Here is a 13,275-nt window from a genome sequence, read left to right as displayed (position 1 = left end):
ACCGAACTATCTAACTCCACAGCAGAGTCGTTTGTGTGAACATGGATAAATCCGCAGTGAAGCGAAATCAAAGCGACGAGGACATAAAGCCCCATACGACCTTCGAGAATACTTTATTTAACGAGAAAACATTACGGCCTTTACTTGCGACCTGGATCATCGACATTTGTCCTCCAAGAGGCTTCGATTTTCCTCTAAGATAAAAACAATAGTTAATTAAATATTGTTACTATTTGCCAAGTCATTTTAATGGTATATAGCAATTCATTTATTCAAGAACCCTTTTTTATCGTATTTATAATAAAATATAGAAATGATTAATATCAGGTTGTCAAACAGTGTCCAGGAGTTGGATAACACGTTGACGTAAAACAGCTCAATTGACAGAAATATGAATAGGGGAGATTAAGTATATTATTTTCTATATTCAAGTAATAAGTAAGACTATGATGACACATGTCAGTTAGAACATAGGTTTTGGGTCTACTTTAATTTCATCCATGCATTTAATTCTCCCCGAATATTTTTAAGAAGATTTACATAAAAGGTCCTTCTCGATAAAATGATATTAAGCTTTCTTAAGATATTTCAAGATGACCCTAAAATTGATTTTTTGAACCAGTGTTAATTATATTATGCCCACTGGTGTTCATTGTTTGATTAAGTGTGGGAAATATATTTATTTATATCTTTTTATCTTTATGTCATTCAAATATTCATATGATCTATGAATATTTTATAGATATGGTATAATTGAAGTCTTGGGAGCAATAAAAAATATTAATGACACTTTTCTTAATCTTAAAATATATGAAATAATATGCCTGCATAAATTTATAATTTATAGATAGTGTGATAATTAATGAGATATATCTACATAATACAAAAATTTCTATTGATTAGAGATAAAAATGTTTTCAGAAGCTCGTGCTATTAATTATTAAAAAAAACTTTTTAAAGCTCAGTAAAATATTTTTATATGAAACAACTTTGAAAGCATTTTCAATTTTTTCCTTTAAAACTATGAGCTTTCATTTAGAAAATTTACATTAATTATCAATGTATTTTAATGAATGCCCTTTATGTAATATTACTATCCTCATGAAGTAACATTTTTCAACAAATAACTTATTTATTATATTGAATACATACAGTGTTGTGTATAGTAGATAATTAAATTGAATATGTCCACAGACATTGTTTAAAACCTGTTCACAATAGTATCATTTGTTAATACGACACTTAACACGGCATTTGAATTATCCAGTTACACATTTATTAAAAAAATAAAACTTTTTTTGTATCTTTATAAACGTTTTGTTTACTGTATGTAAGTTATATACTCAATTTAATTAAATAACATAATAAATCTTTTATTTTTATTTTACATTTCAAATTAATTTTATATATTTTCAAAACTTCACGACCATTATAAACAAAAAACAACAAAAAGTTTACGTCACATCTGATTTTAAAATAAAAATAACTTGTTTTTCTAAACAATTCGTGAATTTAACACAAATAAAAGTGATTGTAAAAAACTTTTGACATCAATATTTCTGATGACTCCAATTTATAGAACAGTAAAAGTCATCATCATAAACTTTGAGTAATTTTTATTGTTTGAACAAATTTTATGTTTATTAGCATTATTATAACATCTATGAACATTAAATCTAGTTGTTTCTTTCTATTAAATTACTTTAGTGAAATGTTATATGTTTATTATTCACCACAGACACAATATACACCTAATAATGATACTACAATAATACGGAAAAGTTTAATTAGATTTCCCACTAATGTACTTCACCCATTTCCCGATGGAAACTTAAACAATAGGCTCATTTCAACTTGTTTAACATTCAAGAATATCATCTTTGAATTAGTTCATACACTGAATATACATTTCAAGGAGAAATCTCATATCTAATCAGCCAATTTCAGATTTTTATTCATCATAAATTGACGAATAAGTTATCATTGTTTGAAATTTTGTTAAAAATTTCATTTTACTCTATTTTTGTTTGAAATTATTTTAAAGCATTTCAAACAATGGTAATGACTAGATGATAAAATCTAGACAGGTGAAAGAACAAACATAAAAAGACTAGTGCATCACGAATGTATTCATTATCTACGTAAAGAGATGCTCGAAGTTTAAGCTTGTCTTTCGTGAAACCAAATGTGTCAACACTTTTCCAGGTCTTTTTTAAGGAAACACTTTATTTTCCTCTTGCAATTTTTTTTCTTTTCATTTTCTTTGCTAAGCTTTTACGGCTTCTAGTACAATGATTGAATTTATCTTAGTTGATTATATCCTGTTTAGTATTCACAACAGAATATTGTTGTAAATTTAAGGTGTTTATTTTTCGCATTATTTTGTTGAAGTAAATAAAAATTTATTGTTGAAATACATTGCTAAAAAATTCCAGAAACTTGGTAAATACTGTCAGCAATTTATTTAACGGTAGACAGCCTCCTGAGAGATCTTTCCCTAGATGTTCTCTCTTTTTGATATAAATAGGCTTCATGCAAAACTCACTCTTACGTACATGTCTGTAAATTGAACATTAGTGAACGTTCATTTTTGTATATACATATATATATAAACCCTTATGGTTCATGAATATTAAATTTTTAATGAACAAATTTGCTGTTAATAGTGAACCAATTAATGTCAAATTTATTGAAATCGATAAAGCCATTTACGTAGAGAAGCCAATACAAATTTACATGGTTCAATGTCGTCATATAGAATGTTGGTTGATGTTACAAATAAGATAAATTTAGTAATAAATTTTATTGCAAAAATTTCAATGAATTTTTGACATAAGTAAGCTCTTGTATAGAAAAAAAAATTAAATAAAAATCATAAATAAGAAGTTATTTTAATTTATTTTTATATTTGAATGCAATCGCAATCAATAGTTAATTGCGACTACACACGAGTGACTATTACATTTACTGGGGAGATCATTTTCATTCGTTGCATCCAACCATTAATCCATTGATCGTGAGTTTATTTTGATTCGTGATGATTTAGATTAAAAATAATATTTTTTCTCCAAAGAAATGTGTAAAGGAAAATTTTATCAATTACATAAGGAAGTTACTTTGTGGTTGCAACAAATATCTATAAGACTTTTCCATTGATTCTTGAGAAAATAAATTTAAATGAAACGTTAAAAATAAATAGAAATGGCCTTATTTATTCTTGGGTTAACTGACAAAGAATCCAATAAATCTTAAGTCACCTGCACGTAAATATGTGTGATTAAAAAAATAATTTTTTATAAATAAATACACCAGTTCTTTTGAATTCGATAAAATTCTTTGAAATAAATAATATCATTTATAAAACAATTCCATCAATATGCGATTAAGATTAAAATAAAAATTTATTTCAAATTTTCCTTTTAAAGATGATAAAATCTTTTAGAAAAAAATATTTATTTAGAGTGAAAAATAAATTAATTGTTCAATAATTAACTATTGTATTTTTTTATAATAGAACAAATTTCTAAAGAAAATAATTGATATACGCGAGTATTGAAATAAATCAACCATTTTATATTGAGAAGAATTCTTTTTGTAGAACTTAGATTCAATTTTAATTGTTAAATAACTTTAAGAATGAAAATTTCCGGTAGAATAATCTGTTCAATTAAAAGGTGAATCGTTTCACTGAAAATGGAGTTTAAATGAAATAAACAATTCATTAACACATTGAAACAGGTTGTGTGTAAAAAAAAGTTACGAAGTCCAGATAATATTTACTAAAATAAGTGGAATGATTTTAATTGAGTTCCAATAAAAAATATACTCTTTTTATACACTTTTGTTAGTTACTCAATGACCCGATGTAATTAAATGAAATAATATTCCAGTTGATCGTAAAAAAATAAATATTATGAAATGGCATTCCTAATCTTTTGAAGAATAATTGGTAGATATTTCTACGTCACATTTCTTATAACTCTCAAAGTAATAATTTTAAGAGAAAATTTGTACTGATCGATCAAATGTTATTACAAACATTTGATGTGTCACTAGGACATTCATTGAGGCGTAGCAAATCGATTATTCGCATTTGCGCAAATCTATCAAAAAGAATACGAAAGATAAATTTTTATTTCGTACTCTCCTACAATACCTAAAAGTGCCAAAGACATTTATCAATGAAAAAGAAGTATCAACAAAAATCTAAAAGAGATGACTGAAGCCTAAATCGATGGTACCTGAGCCAAAGAAGGATGACGACGTAACTGTCTTGCTTGGAATGATCCAGGAGTGTCAATAGTGTGTTGTCGTGAAAGAGCAGGATGTGGTGGTGTAACAGAGCCTTGACGGAACCAAGGTAAAGAGATCTTGCGTCTCGCCTTTTGGACAATCGTCGTCGGTTGTCTGACCGGTGACGTCATTGCAGATGCTGCGGAAGATCGTTTATCTCTTGATCTTTAGCTCTTGAATAATTGATACAATTTATTCTCGTTTTTAAAATTTTCTTTGGATTAAAACAATGCAGTTGTTGTCTTCAGAAAGACTTCTTATGCAAAATGACAAAATCGCAGACCCGTCAAAGCCGACAGTGTGACGGCGACGGATGCGATGAGTCCACAAATAATCATGATCACGAGATCATTCAGCGGCACCAGGTAATTGCTGGAACCGCGTCTTCGGAGTCCGGCGGACCCGAGAGTCGCGTCCGTACTGATGACTTGAGAGCTGTTCCTGGGATGAATCCCAGCGCAACTACGCTAGCAGCAACCCGGCGAACTCTTCCTCGCGTACGCTCAAGTGCGCCGGTGAACCCAATTACCAGCTCCCACACAATCTACCAGCTTTTATGCGCATGTGTGGAAACAACTAGCACCTTACATCTATGCATTGGTCAACTAAGCCATTCCATTTATTCTCTCCTCACAGATCTGGTAGGCGTCTGCTCCGGATCATCGATCCTGCGACATTTCCTTCACCCAGCCTAAACCCGTCATCTCACTCCCAGCCGAGCCCAATTTCAACTCGACCTGGACACCGCGACCTCGTGTGTTTAAGTCCTCGTACTCATTCTTGTCGTGGAATTTTATTCTAGTCACTTTACTTGACAATATAGAGGGTAATTCGTGAAACTATTCCACTTATTTTTTGAGCATCCTTATTGCAATCAAGGAACTTCAGAACTTCATAAGTATCTGGTATATTTTTCTAATTATATCTTTACGCTTCTATGTGGTTATCGTAATATAACACTGTACTAGATTAATTAATTTGAAATTTATATTATTTTTTTTGAATACTTCAGTGTACTCAAGACTGTTAATTCAATTCCGGAATAAAATAAATATACTTTTATCAAAGTTTCCTAACTAACCTATGTTTAATTATAAAACTAACCTACGTCATTAGTAAGTAGCATAATTCATCAAAAAAATCAAAATTTAACTTCTTTTTTTTTTTTAGAAAAGTTTTTGTTGAAATAAGTTATTTCCGTCATAAAATAATTCATATAAATTTTGTTCAACGTATCTTAAATTTAAATTTTTATGACAATAAATGGAACTTACCTTATCTGAATCTGTAGTATTCGTTGATCCAAACGATGCTAAAGAATTTCTATCCAAGTTTTCAACACTATCATCAAGAGAAGCACATTCCTCCAAGTCTCTACTAGATCTTTGACTTGAGCTCTTCTTTGCTGGACTCTTGGGCATACTTAGACTGAAATATGTTTCCTGAATGACTTCCCGAAGTCTTTTAACCCATAACTGCTTTGCTTCTAATGAATTAGCTCTTAATACAACACGGGTATCACTAGTTGGTGCACGTCCGGTCCAAACAGCAAATTTGCACTCGTCACCTTCGATGTGTTCTGTTACGCCAAGCTCAGAGGTCATCAGTCGGCTTTTATATATATATTTGACCTAAAAATATTAATGAATTGGGCTATTAACATTCATGAAATACAAATTATTAAATGTTGATAACATTAATTAGGTTATTCAGAGTTTTTGATTACTTTACTTTATACTTTCATAATATAAAATGTTGAAAATAATTTCTGATTAATAAATATTGTAATACATGAAATATTTTATTTACCTTTCCTGCCGAATCTTTGACTTCTTTACTGAATAGGAGGTAGAGTTCAAAAAGAAAAATATGACGATCACGTCCTTTACGAATAAGTTGCTTTGGGTCCCAAACTGTAAATGAATCTTGTAAAACTACATCACCAAGTGCATCAATCCTAACATCGCAGCCTTCAAGTAAACTCAAATGTAAGGCATCATTTGCTTTTTTAGGCACATTCAGCATAACTTCTAGCCCGTCTTTTATTTCTCCCTGTCCTTCTTGACAGCAAGCTTGCAAATCTTTGAGCAATAACTGATATTTTGTTATTCTTTGCACAGGCTTTATCAAATAAGCAGCAATAGGATGCTCGACACGATGCTTTCGTTGCAAATCTTCAAACCAAGTTCCACCATGAGCTACTAATAACTGATTACTCTCTGGTTTATTTTTGCAATACGTCACATACATGTCGAATTTAGCTGCCCAGGTAACAAAACAATGACCGACATCTTCAGGCATTGTTTCATATTTTTCAAGTTCTCGCAAAAATGTATCCGAGTGAAATTGATATATTTCTTCCATATTGCTAAATATTATTGATTCACGACTTTGCAATCCAGGTGGAACATTGCCTCGACCATTTCGAGTTTCCTCTAGAAAGCATCGAATGCAAGTCTCCAAGTCCTTCACATAAGTTCTCTCAGTTTGTAACAGTTCAGCCATAATAAACCTGTTTTAAAAAATAAGTAAGATGTTAATATTAAATAACTTTTAACAATTAAGAGTGAATCAATAATCTCTATTTATGTTAAAAAATTTAAACTTACTCTTTTCGACGTGCAGAACGACGTTTTTCTTCGTTCAACTCTTTTAGATCTTTTCCTTTAATTTTTTCTTCAAGAAGAGGATCCGAATTACGATCAATTGATAAATCTTTTTGACCATCATCTGATTGTATTCCTAAATCATCTTCAATTTGCGTCTTATAACAGTCCATCCGCATACTAAAATCCTTATATCGCTGATCAACTTCAGCCACAGATTGTTTAATTGCAGCAGCATGAGCGTGTCCTTTTTCTACCAAATTATCTGCTAGCTGAATAAGTAATTTTACTCGTTCTCTCGTTTCCTGTAATTTAAAAATTATAAAAATTAATGATATAATTAGGTACAATTACACGGTTATTAAATTAACTTATAATTGTTTTTTTTTTACTTTAATTTTACAATGCAATGATATTAGCACCATATTTTAATCGAATTCACGCGTAGTTAGTGGACAAACTGCAATTGAGTGAAACGTTCTCTATGCTATGTATTACTTGGCAGAGTAATGAATAAAATTATTACGCAAAGATCTGATGTCAGAAGCTGTCTTTAGAATAACCCGAATTCAATACAATGATCTTTCATATCATAATTTATAAATAACAACAAAATAATGTATGTAAATACTCACTTTTGCTGCCCCTTTAAACTCATTGTGTTCGTAAAGAAGTTGTTCATTTTCCAAACGATTTTTCCCAACATTTGTATGTGTTGCAAGGTATAATTCACCAGTTTCACGGATCCATTCTAAAGCCTGTTTTGCACTGCGTTCAAATAAGACATATTGATGACATTGATCAAGACGTTTTTTTCTCTGTGTCCAATACTCTAATACTTTATTTTCTTTGCTTAATAATTCTTCAAGAATATTTTTCACTTTATTTTCTGACCCACCACTTATACTTTTGTAACTATAAAACTGTAAACTCCTATTGGTATATTTTAGAAATGTCTCTGCAGTGCGGCGCACTAAAGTACAAGCTTTAAGAAAAGCTTCCTTTTGTTCTTGATGTTTGCTAATAAGCGTATGGACTTGAGTTCCTTTTTCCCCGTTACAACACCAATCTTCATCCCTTCGATACTCTCTTTCCAAACTATCCAACACAGACCTGACTTGTTCCGCTGTCTTATAAAAATTTATACTTGCAGTTACAAGTTTATGTCTTTCTTCAGCACAAGTTACGAGTTGCTGCCACCGTTTTGTTACATCTTCAGCGACTTCACGGATACTTTTGGGGTCATAATGATTAGCACCAACTAGAGCATCAGCTCGATGTTTTACTTGAACTGCTGAGGTGTGTGTTTTTTCAATAGCAACTTGAAATTGTTCGTGTTCTAAACGCAATTGTTCTGCATCTGATAGATTTTCAGGAACTCGTAGTGATGCTAAAAGCATAGCTTCACCATTTCTGATCCAACTAGCTACATGCTGAGCATCATTTTGAAGTTGAACTAATTGTGCAGTTTGTTCTAAACGCACACGTCGATACTCTGCTAGATCTTCGGCATCCATTTCTCGTTCATTTAAAAATTCTAAAAGAACTTGAACTCGTGCAGTAGCAGTATGCTGACCGTCAGCCATTATACATACACCCGCTTGTTCTAATACTTGAGCAAGTTCTTGACCCTGTTGAAGAACTTGGAATGCAGTATTTTGCATGTGAGCTACACCATCATTGTGCACGCGAAGCAATTGCTCTGGTGATCCTTCTCTTGGTGGTGCCCGGAGCTCTTGCGCCCACATTTCCAACTGTCCACTTGCCTCGAGCGCATCTCTTTCAAACACACGCAAACGTAAGCATAGTTCCAGACGAAGCTTACGAGTAGCCCAAAGCTCCTCCAACTCTTGCCGAAGCACTGCCAGTCTGTCAAGAGCGGCTTCTACAGCGCTTACTGACCCTGTTGTGTCTGGAGCTTCAGTCGAGTCTCTCAATTCTTGTAGTAGAGCTTCACCTTGGGCTATTGTTGACGTACAAGCTTCTAAGCACGATGCTCTGTGCTGCGCACACTGATCTAAAAGCCTTTCTGCAGTTTCTAGGTTTTCAGCAACTTCATCTTGTTGTAACTCTTGACGAAGTTCATCTACCCATCCACTTAACTGTGAAATAAATTAGAAAAAATTCATAAATTATTCTCTGTAATTAAATTTAAAGCAATTCAATTAAACTGGAATAATGCAATTGGTAGCATACTTCTTTTTCATGAGTATAAAATACAACTGCTAAATCCAATCGACGACGTCTTTGTTCAACTCGCGTGGCGAAGCTGCTAACATGTGCTTCTAATTCCTGTGCTACAGCATAAATTTCATCGGGTGCACATTCACCTGTGTGGGCAAGTTCTTCGGCTGCTGTGAGCAATTTCGTTGCATTGGTATAAGTATTCTAGACAACAATTAATTAATTCATCATTAATAAGTGATTAGAGTTATTGCATCATTATAAAGTTCTTTGAATTATTATTATAGGGTCATGTTTACTGTGTTACTTTTAAAAATTATTTTTGTGTCTCCTTAAAAAATGTTAAATCCAAAATCTTGCGCTAATGCCAACAATATAGGAACTCATAGTATAAGAAAGATACAGAAAATAAATGTATATAATTAACAAGAATTTGATATTGTATAATTTTATACATATATACCAGAAAAAATATACAAAAAAGCGTTTGACGAATAATTGAAGATTTCGTTCAAGTTTGTAACTTAATTTTTTACCGAGATAATAACTCTCATAGCAGACAAAGTTGGAACGCGTTCAATTTACAAATTTAAGTGAGCACAAAATTGTAAAAGTTAGCTACTGCAGAAATAACTGCATCAAAGAACGTATACTAAATGACCCCAGTGAATTATGACTATACCTCTGGGTTTTAAAATCTGAAAAAGAATCCTATTTACCTGAGCAACATTTTCGAAATGTTCATGACTTTTCTGATAGACTCGTGCTTTCTGAAGATTTCTACCTACTCCAGTATTCTTTCTAATGAATACTTCACCGTGATTAGTTAACCAGTCCAATACTTGTTTAACATCTTCTTGAAATAGCCTATAATAATAAATAAAATTACGGAAAATAAATTCCCATTCAATAGTTTGATAAAAGTTAAGTACATTAATTTAAGTAATTCATGTTAGCAGATTATACTAAGTATCGAAATTAATTTGATTGCAATGTTGTATAGTGAAAAACATTGATTGAACATCACAGACATGAAATAACTCATACCTTAAAGCAAGTCGTTGGTGTAATTTAACTTTGCGAGCATGCCAGCGAGCTTCTAGAGCTCGGTGATGACCTAAAATCTGATGAATAACCGCAAGCACGTGTGATGCACCCTCGCTATAATCTGCGGCTGGATTTCCACTCATACCACCGCGGTTATCCATCCCATGACCGTCTTGGCTCTAATCGAATATAATCCAATTAATTCTATTCATTCATATTTTTCCCATCATTTATCAAAAATATACAATATTATTCACACAAATAGTTCAATGATAACAATAATCCGTTAACTATCTACCAGATAAATTTTTCCTTTCAAATTTATCATTGAACTATTTGATATATTTTTGTTTGTACAACAAGCATTTACTCGTAGTTGCAAAGTACTTTTATAGTGCAATTAATAAAATGAAAATAATACAGTATAAGTGGATGAGGAAAATGTGATATTTATAGAGCTGTTGAATAGAAAAAGAAGTTGTAAAAAAAGATTAAATGAAAGAAAAAAAAATAAATTGGAAGAAAAGGGAATTTAATTCTCAGACAAAGAGAGAAAGACGTTAACATACATGTTTTCTGTTGGAGTGGTCAATCCCTTGAGGTTGATTACAGACTTGAACAAGATGATCCAGTTGATAGAGAAGCTTCTTACTGGTACTGTGTACCTAAACAATGTTATAAGCCAAAGCCATACGTAAGAGAATGTTAAAATCTATCAGTAGATCTACCTTCACCTTAGCAATAATTTTACAATTGTTTTTTGTATGTTTTAATGTTTAATTATTGCTTAAATTATAACTAATTATTCAAGTAAGATATAAGATAAAAAGAATGTTTATATATCTATATATATTACACATCTCATCACCGTTAAATAAATTAGTAATAATATTATCCCTGGAAAGAATTTAATGTTATTCTTCGCCCAGTCACCAGGTTATCATTTGCCTTGTCTTTCGCTGGAAGAATAAATACAATATAAAATATAATCATACATAATCGCTGTGAAATATGTCATTGCCGGTGACACCAGTGGTACTTGAACTGTGACAAACTTGCAACATCGTCCCCAGACCGCTCAAAAGTGCTTGATATGCGTTGTAAACCTGTTAAATTTTTCTCACTTATTATTTTCCTATTTACTGATAAGACATCTTTCTTCTTTATCTTTTTTTCATATTTCAATTATACTCATATTAATTTTATGAAAAATTTGAAAATAAACATATTAAAACTCAGTTATTAGTTACTTCAAATATTTACACAATGTAATATTGTATTTTATATTTACTTCAGGTTTTATAAAACAAAATTTACTTCAAATGAAAATTAAGTTTAATGAAAAAATTAACAGAATCCTGAGCCTTTGAGAGAAACATATACGTTTTAAAATAATACAAAAAAAGAGTTTGAAAATTTCAGCGTTTTATTGATGTTCTCGCAAGTTTTACGATAATTTCTTCGTAAGTTACGAGCAGTCAAAGCCAAAGGGTTGATTTCTCTTTGACAGTAAATAACTCAGTGAAAAAATTCTTACAATGATTAAAGTAGAAAATTAAAAAAAAAGGTACGTTTCTTAAAGGCCTTTCAATATTTTTTTTATACTTATTTCTAGTTACAATAGTCTGGAAGATAATTTAATACTTTAAAAGCTAATAAATTATTAAAAAAAAAATATATATAATGTAATATTAGATATAGATAAAAATTTCCCTTAGTAAAAGTAAATATTAATTTAGTTACTAACGGTGTCTATATTATCAAAAGTTCTAGAAGCGGTAAGTAATTTTTTTTTGTTAAATAAAATGTTCTCTTTTCTAAATAAAAAAGTATAGAAAAATACCTCAGTATACGCCTGACACATGGCTTCATAAAGCGTCTGATGTTGTCGTATATGAGACTCAAGAACCGCAATTTCATTGGGCAGATTTGTCGACTCGCATGCTTGACTCCATCCCGTCACGCTGTCGACGTACTGCTCGGCCTTATGATGAAAAACAACACTGAGACTAAGAACTGCAGTACGCTCATCAAGTCCCGCAGCGAATTCTTTCCACGCACGGTCCAAACGACCTGCCACCGCTCTTACATGACCAGCAGCGTAATGTTGTGTCTCCAATAGTCTTCCTGCCATTGTTAAAATCTTGTTGATATTCACATAAACGTTCATAGAGCTCATGGTGAAATGCTTGTGGTCTTCTTGTAAATTTTTTGCTAACTGGTATGAACGTCCAATTTCTACGTAATTGGAAAGGAAATGTTCTCGATTATGGCAAATCCAATCGAACATTTTCTCACAGTCTTGTTCAAACATTCGTAACTGAAAACATTGATCCAATTTCGTCTTTTTAATGTGCCAGAGTTGTAAAAGATGCTGTTGAGCTGCATGAACAGAGTCTAAATGCTGAATAACTATAGCTGCAAGTGCACGACCATCAGGATCCGCACCACCTGATGCTCCTCCCTCAATACTTCCACTTTCGCTTGAACTTCCACTCATACCTGTTTTTTATTGAACACATAAACAAGTCAATTAGAAGAAAGAATATACATCCTACAGAAAATCAGTAAAAGAATATTTATTTACTACTATTAAATCGTTGGAGTAATCTTTGGCCTACAACTTCGACCTCTTCAACCGGTACTTTCATTATCTTTTTTCTCATCTCGTTATGAAGATCGATGCCGTGTTTAGCACCGCCTACATCATCTGCGAAGTCGTTACGGCTGAGATCCTCTTGAAGATCATCAAGTCGATCAAGTAAATCCGCAGCTTGCCATGTAAAATCTTCCACTGCTAAACGTGTGTCTATCCATTGAGCATGATCATATTGCAATGATCCATCCAAGTCAGCAGTCAGCTGAGAAGGATCTATTACTTTGGCCAAAGCCTCCAAGCTAATTGTATTGATCTGTAAATAAAAAAAATGATACATTCAATAAATACAGTATTCAACTCAGACGTATTGGTGGATAAGTTCTGTACTGAGAACAGAAAAATTTTGTAGACATTTTGTCCTAGGCAAAGATAGTGGAGTGGGTAAATATTGATTTTTTTAGAAGGTCAAGCTTTTGCCACAATAATCTCCTCGTGACTGAGTGCACATTTTGTAGCACGTGTGCATTGTGGAATATTTGGTCTTGG

The 13,275-nt window shown here is 31.9% G+C and overlaps 1 protein-coding gene across 2 annotated transcripts in view; it reads right to left on the bottom strand.

Moving 5' to 3' along the window:
* Positions 1-13,275, bottom strand: part of trio (trio Rho guanine nucleotide exchange factor) — a 30,213-nt gene that overhangs the window by 15,186 nt on the left and 1,752 nt on the right. For both annotated transcript variants that reach the window (XM_035082962.1, XM_035082961.1), the window contains exons 4-13: positions 12,718-13,042; positions 11,974-12,632; positions 10,700-10,795; positions 10,131-10,309; positions 9,803-9,950; positions 9,096-9,287; positions 7,535-9,001; positions 6,903-7,204; positions 6,103-6,805; positions 5,568-5,924 (exon numbers count right to left, since the gene is read on the bottom strand). In XM_035082962.1, coding sequence (XP_034938853.1) covers positions 5,568-5,924; positions 6,103-6,805; positions 6,903-7,204; positions 7,535-9,001; positions 9,096-9,287; positions 9,803-9,950; positions 10,131-10,309; positions 10,700-10,795; positions 11,974-12,632; positions 12,718-13,042 — 4,428 coding nt within the window. The remainder of the gene's footprint in view (positions 1-5,567; positions 5,925-6,102; positions 6,806-6,902; positions 7,205-7,534; positions 9,002-9,095; positions 9,288-9,802; positions 9,951-10,130; positions 10,310-10,699; positions 10,796-11,973; positions 12,633-12,717; positions 13,043-13,275) is intronic.

This window comes from Chelonus insularis, unplaced genomic scaffold (assembly GCF_013357705.1).
Source record: "Chelonus insularis isolate UGA/USDA-ARS -01 unplaced genomic scaffold, ASM1335770v1 contig_352_pilon, whole genome shotgun sequence".
Classification (NCBI taxonomy): Eukaryota; Metazoa; Arthropoda; class Insecta; order Hymenoptera; family Braconidae; genus Chelonus; species Chelonus insularis.
Note: the sequence above shows the minus strand (reverse complement) of the source record. Positions and strands in the feature narration are given on the sequence as shown.